The sequence below is a fragment of the Stenella coeruleoalba genome (genome assembly GCF_951394435.1).
Source record: "Stenella coeruleoalba genome assembly, chromosome: 11".
In the NCBI taxonomy this organism is placed as follows: domain Eukaryota; kingdom Metazoa; phylum Chordata; class Mammalia; order Artiodactyla; family Delphinidae; genus Stenella; species Stenella coeruleoalba.
Window position 1 is genome coordinate 90,345,788 of NC_137157.1, and position 7,022 is coordinate 90,352,809.

Below are 7,022 nucleotides of genomic sequence, written 5' to 3' on the forward strand. Positions count from 1 at the left end.
ACATTTTTCTATTTCTTTAATTTTCTATCTATATGAGATGACAGCTGTTCACTAAACTTATTGTGATAATCATTTCATGATGTATGTAAGTCAAATCGTTATGCTGTATAGCTGAAATTTATACAGTATTGTATGTCAGTTATACCTCAATAAACTGGAAACAAATAAATAAATTATATCTATTCTAGCTTACCACTAAATACTAGAATCCTACATGAACTAGGTCTGCTCCATCCTGTTCATTGCAACTTTTAAAAAATTTATTGGCAATGAACATTTTCTCTTTCAGACTAAATATTATGCATTCTTCAACAGTTCTTCACATAGCATGGTTTCTAGATCCTTCTCTATCCTGGCCATTGGCTATGTTCCTTTGGGTGAATTCTGTTGTGTCAGCATTATTGCTTCATGTTTAGGAAACATTTGCAAAGTAAGCCAAATGTGGACAGATCTCCCCAGCTGGAGAAGAGCACAGGCATCCCTAAGTGAAAGGCACACCCTTCCACTGGGATGAGCAAGTGCAGACTGAAAGTTCTGGCTGCCAAACGGAGCAGCTGCTCAAAAACAGGCACATGGGTGGAGGCATGAGCTCCTGCGGGGGGGGAAAACATCCTTACCACTACACTCCTTGCATATCATGGCTTCACTTTTGAATTTATACCCTACTTTTTCTTTTTCTTTTTTTTTTTTTTTTTTGCGGTACGCGGGCCTCTCACTGCTGTGGCCTCTCCCGTCGCGGAGCACAGGCTCCGGACGCGCAGGCTCAGCAGCCATGGCTCATGGGCCCAGCCGCTCCGCAGCATGTGGGACCTTCCCGGACCGGGGCACGAACCCGCGTCCCCTGCATCGGCAGGCGGACTCTCAACCACTGCACCACCAGGGAAGCTCCCTACTTTTTCTTTTATACTTTTTGTTTTTCACTAAGTATAATAGGGAAGAACAAATCTGACTCCATACTGAATCTGTTTCTTTTACTTTAACCTTTGTATTTTATTGCTTTTGCTACAAGTTAATCACTAAAGGGATGGTGCCTATAACTTAAAGTATGCATAATGGCCCGCCTGGAACCCTGGCTCCCATGCCTGAATGTTAAGCTAAAATGCCTTTGTTTAAGCTCAGAGGAAACATCCTGACTAAGCCACCTGTGAATGGCTACAGGAAAGAAGAAATTAACAACCCCCTCCAGAGTCTGGCCAGGACCAGAAAATACTTGCAACAATTTATCACCTTTTTATTTTACCTCTTCACACCTCCGCCACTTTGTTATAGAAAAGAAACTAGCATCCATATAAGTGGAATCTAGAAAAATGGTACAGATGAACCTGTTTGCAAGGCAGAAATAGAGACACAGATGTAGAGAAAAAATGTATGGACACCAAGGGGGAAAAGCAGGAGGTAGGATGAATTGGGAGACTGGGATTGACATATATACACTAATATGTATAAAACAGGTAACTAATAAGAACCTGCTGGATAGCACAGGGAACTCCACTTCAGTTCTCTGTACAGTAGAAACTAACACAATATTGTAAAACAACTACCCCAGTTTAAAAGAAAAATAAACTAGCATCCAAACCTGGACAAGATGGTTCTTTGGGACACTGGTCCACCATCTTCTAGGTCTGCTGGCTTTCTGAATAAAGTCGCTCTTCCTTGCCCCTTTTTCGGCCTGTCATGCAGTGAGCAGTACGAGCTTGGACTCGGTAACATGAGGAGGGAACAAAGTGGAATTCTAGTTGGGCCAAGGGTTAAAATGAAAAATAGGCATGCTTTAAATGTCCATGATCTGGAAACCCAGTGTCCTTACCCCATTCCAATCCAGATGTGTCCCTTGGGCTTTTAGATTTCTGGCCAGAAGGTAACAATGTCATTTGTGCGAAACAGTGAGTGCAGAGCCTGCAGCCGAAGAAATGTTCCGAAGAAATGTTCTCCAGCGCTGAGCATCTCTCGTTCCCGTGCTCAGACAAAGTCACAGAATTTATCGCTACCGTGAACCTCAGATTACTTAATTCAGGCAAACTGGAGGATCCCAAGAGTGAGATCTTTGCCCAAAATGATGGCGGCAGGATTAGAACCCAAATCTCTTTCCCCTCTATCATCCTGCCTCTCTTTTCAGTTAATTTACTCCATTCTTTTGCCACAAATTACAAAACTGAAATGAAGAAGTTAATACTGCTAGTACCCAAAACATCCAAGCCAGACAGAGGCAGCCCTTGAATTGCACAACTGCCTTGAAAGTATTGGGGAAATATAGCTATGTGCACATTACATCTGACACTACTTCACTGGTGAAGCAAACCATTATTTTATTTTTCCGATTCTGCCACCTATCTTTTGCATCTGAATCTAAACTTTAAAGGATACAAATCTTTTCAATCCACTGAATCAAGGCACTCAGAAGGCTCAGAGTCTTGAGTTTAAATCTCCAGTTTGCCACCAACTCAGAACTGTACAGTTTAAAGCTGCATCAGATCTCAGGGATAACCTAGTCCAGTAAAATTTAGACCCAGAGAGGCCGTGATCTACAAAGTTATAAAGCGGAATCGGAACTTGACTCTTAATCCTATGCTCCTTTGCATGCACTGTGCTTATTTCCCGTGGGACTGTGCCTTCTTTGTTTAATTGGGTCTCAGAACAGGACATCAGATATTTGCATATAGCATTTAATACAACTTCATCATGAGATTCGAGGTATCTCCTTTATTAAAGAAAATGGTAGAGGAGTGACATAAATGGTATCTTCAAAGCCTAATACCAATCATAATTAATGCCTAGCAAAAACAGATTTGAAAGACTTAAACTTTAGAGAAATACTGATGACTTCTAACCAGCTGATAGGAAAAAGTGGTAATGTTTGAAAGGCCCTATAAAAAGTTGATTTCACCCACTTGTCTGAGCTAAACTATACTGCATGAGAGAGTCTGACACTAAGAGAACTCTTAATAGTAACTTAAGGGAAACGACTGTGTAAGCCAAAGAAACCACTTCCGACAGCTGTTATGTCAAGACTCTGGCAGATCAATAGGGCAGAAGTAACCAAAGTTACAGCAGATGCTGTTGAGAGTGGCAGAACCTCTGGTGCCTCAGATGATCCCAAACTGAGCAAGCTCGTTCAACTCCAAGTGGCTGAATGCCTCCCAAGGACAAATCACCGTGATATCTGCAAGGGAAAAAAGAAGAACTTATAAGCCAATCTCACCCCTAGGAGAGCCTCTTCTGCTCAAAAGGGCATCCTTCAGGCAGAGACCCCTCACCCCTCCCTTCCATACGCTGTCTAGATGACCGGCAAGTTGTCTAGAATGGCCCTTCATCCCAGGAAGGATCAGACCAGTTGTTTAATCCTCTGCAGGGCTCTGATTCCCCCAGAACAGGCTCCCAAGGTACTTGTGTTGGTTTTATTCTGCGTCCTTTTTGGGGAGATGATCCAAGGCTTTTGACTGGGGCTATCCTGTGGGAGTGTAACTCTCTGATCACACAGAGTCTCACAAAACCACTAAAGAGGGAACAAAGGTGGAATTCTAGTTAGGCCAAGGGTTAAAGTGAGAAATAGGGGTGCTTTAAATTCCCATGGTCTGGAAATCCAGTCTCCTTACTCCTTACCAATCCAGACGTGTTTCTTGGGCTTCTCTGACTGCTCTTAAGCTCCTTTACATTCTGAAATGCCTATATCTTACCGCATACTGAGAAGTGATCTCAAGGCATCATCTCATCCAGTCTCTTGCATCAGCAATAAGATATTATTGTTCCCGAATTACAGGGAAGCTGGCTGATACCCAGAGTGATTAAACACCCAGCAAAACATCTCACAGTTGTAGAGACTAGACTAGAACCAGATCAAAGACTTCAGAATTTCCATCAGTATAAACCTTTTGCCACTGTTCCAAATATGTTGGCAGAGTTAAGGATGTATTCCAGAGTCAAAAGTGAATTTGCTGGTCTTATACACACCTGGCCAAAATAGAGAAGCATTTGATTTAAAAGAGTAGCATCTGAGCTTTATCAAAGTGGCTAGAAATTCTATTTGAGATCCGAGAAGTGGCACTAGACAATAAAAAGTAGATAAACTGAGAGTTGCCCGGAAAGGACACTGATTGCTATGAGTGCCACCATTTATCAAAAGTGTATTGGATGAGCTGGAAACATGTGGCTACACAGAAACCTGCACAAGGAAGTTTATAGCAGCTTTATTCATAATTGCCAAAACTTGGAAGCAATCAAGATGCCTCTCAATAGCACAAATAAACTGTGACACAACCATATAATGAAATATTCAGTGATAAAAAGAAATGCATTATCAAACCATGTAAAGACACGGAGGGAGCTTAGATAAATATTACTAAGTGAAAGAAATCATACTATATGATTCCAACTGTAGGACCATCTGGAAAAGGCAAAACTATAGAGACAGTAAAAAGATTAGTGGTTGTCAGAAGTTTACGGGGAGAAAGGGATGAACAGGTAGAGCACAAGAGATTTGGGGGGCTAGTGAAGGTATTCTGTATGAACCTGTAATGGTGGATACAGGATATTGTGCATTTGTCAAAACCCAAGGAACTGGACAACACAGAGAATGAACAAGCTATTTCAGTTAATAACAATGTATTAATATTGGGTCATGAAGTATAACAAATGCCCCACGATAATGCAACATGTTAATAATAGGGGAAACGATGTACAGGGAGAGGAAGGTGGCAGAGGGGGTCTATAGGAACTCTGTACTTTCTGTTTAATTTTCCTATAAACCTAAAACTGCTCTAAAAAATAACGTCTATTAATTTTTAAAAGGACATGCAGGGGACTTCCCTGCTGGAGCAGTGGTTGGGAGTCCAACTGCAGGTGCAGGGGACATGGGTTCGAGCCTTGGTCTGGGAGGACACCACATGCCATGGAGCAACTGGGCCCCTGTGCCACAACTGCTGGGCCTGAGCTCTGGAGCCCGTGAGCCACGACTGCCGAGCCCGTGCCCCTAGAGGCCAAGCTCCGCAACGGGAGAGGCCACCGCGATGAGAAGCCCGTGCACCGCGGCGAGGAGTGGTCCCAGTTCTCCGCAGCTAGAGAGATCCCGTGTGAAGCCGCAGAGACCCAGTGCAGCCAAAAATAAATAAATAAAATAAATAATTTTTTAAAAAAGGATGTGCAGTAATTTGCATGCATTATCCAACAAATAAAAATTCTAGCCAATTAAAAAATATTGTACCGGATACTTTCAGTATGTAGGGCCCTGTTCTGGGTGCCAGAGGATGTGTGAAAAAAGGAAGTAGGTGAGGGAGTGGTTGGCCCTACAGAGTGAAAAGGCTCTCCTGGCCCCACCCTTGTTTCCAGTACCTCACTCTGTGGTCTCAGATTGTCACTTAATTCCTCTATGTCTCAGATTTCTCTTCTGAAAAATAAAGTTGGTCTAGACTCGCTCTAAGAATCCTTCTACCATGAAAGACTACAATTCAGCGTTGTCCTCCCTCAAGAGTATTTAACAAAACACGAAGATTCATTAAACTTTGGGGCAAGTCTGATTTCTTTTAGAGTTTTAGCCTCGGGGCATACACATACTTATTTTGGAAGTTAAGTTAAAACCCCACTTTTCTAGGTCTTTAAAGAATCTGCTGCCTTAGGTACTTCTGGTAACTTTCAAATGCCCCATGTGGCCTGAAGGAGAAAAAAAGGTGAAATTCCAAGGGTGAAAGTCACTGAAATCTTCCGGTGGCTCACCTGTTCCTAGTCCCTCCATGCCCGGAATGTCATCTCCAAACCTATGGAAAAAAATACAAGAGAAATTAGCTGATATCGGAGCCGAAGGATCCTGGAATAAGTCATGTGAAGAGTTTCCTGATTCAAAGAGAAAAAGAAGAAGTTTAAGTTTTTGTATTTGAGAAATCCCTTCTGTCTGCATTGAGTTGGCACAAAGGAAATGGCACTCAGGCAGGTTTTAGACAATGTGTCCCAGAGGACGGATAGTTTCCCCTCTGTAAAAATTTAGCTCAAGACAATTAAGAGCCAGAAAAAAAAAAAAAAAGAGAGATCAGTGGGCCAATTTAGTCAAGCTCCACTTTTTAAAATAGAAATTAGAATGAGAAAGCAATATGAAAGTCATTAAAATGATTAATTTATCCATTTGTTTAGTTTATCCAAAAGTACATATTAAGCATCTACTATGTCCCTGGCATTGTGTTAGGCCCTGGGAGTTAAGGAAAAAAACAAACACACAAATTTTCTCTGAGGGATCTCAGTCTCAGGGAACAGATGACAAGAAATAAATGTAATATAAAATAACACAAGTTACCATCGCTGAATGTACAAAATGCAAACATGGAAGTAACGATAATGTTTGTCTAAGGGAGTCAGCAATGGCTTGCAGAAGAAATTAACATGAGTGTGTGTCGAAAATAAACAAGATTTTGCCAAGAAGAGAAAGAGAAAAACAAAAAACTGAAGAGAGAAGATTTGAAGCCATAAAAATAAACGGTGTGTTCTAGAAGTGGCCAGTGTTTCTGTGTTCCAGATTATAGCACAGGTTACATCAGCGAAGGAGAGTGGTCAAGAAAAGTCTGAAAGGTCAAGTTGAAGGTCACTGTGAAGGTTCCATTTTCCATGTTAATTCTGGCTGTAGATCAGGAATCCTTTCCTGTAGAAAGGATTCCAGGACTGAAAACATGATTCAGCAAAGATTCTCTTAGATAGGAAAACAGAGGGTGGGGTTGGAAATTTTTATAAGTCTATTTAATATTGTGAGCATTAATTTCTTAAAGCCAAAGCACTCTTTTTTTTTTATAGATCTTTATTGGAGTGTAATTGCTTTACAATACTGTGTTAGTTTCTGTTGTACAACAAAGTGAATCAGCCATATGGAGGGAAAAAAACAATAGAAAGTCTAATTTTTAATCTTAGTCTTACCCTTTCACACCTTTCTTAGGAGGCTTGCTCTTGAACTGACGAGTCTGCCTCTGCTTGAACTTGGGGGGTCCTTTGCGTGGGGTGGTGGGACCTTGGTTTGAAGTTGGAGGGGCCACAGTAGAATTGTCACTCAT

General features: G+C 41.6%; 1 protein-coding gene across 1 annotated transcript; it reads right to left on the minus strand.

Annotated features, from left to right (window-relative positions):
- Positions 1-3,083: 3,083 nt before the first annotated feature.
- On the minus strand, positions 3,084-7,022 carry PDE6H (phosphodiesterase 6H; the record flags this gene model as incomplete). Its single annotated transcript, XM_079938173.1, has 3 exons — positions 3,084-3,160; positions 5,707-5,747; positions 6,889-7,022. 3 exons carry the CDS (start codon positions 7,020-7,022, stop codon positions 3,084-3,086), a joined length of 252 nt encoding a protein of 83 aa, XP_079794299.1.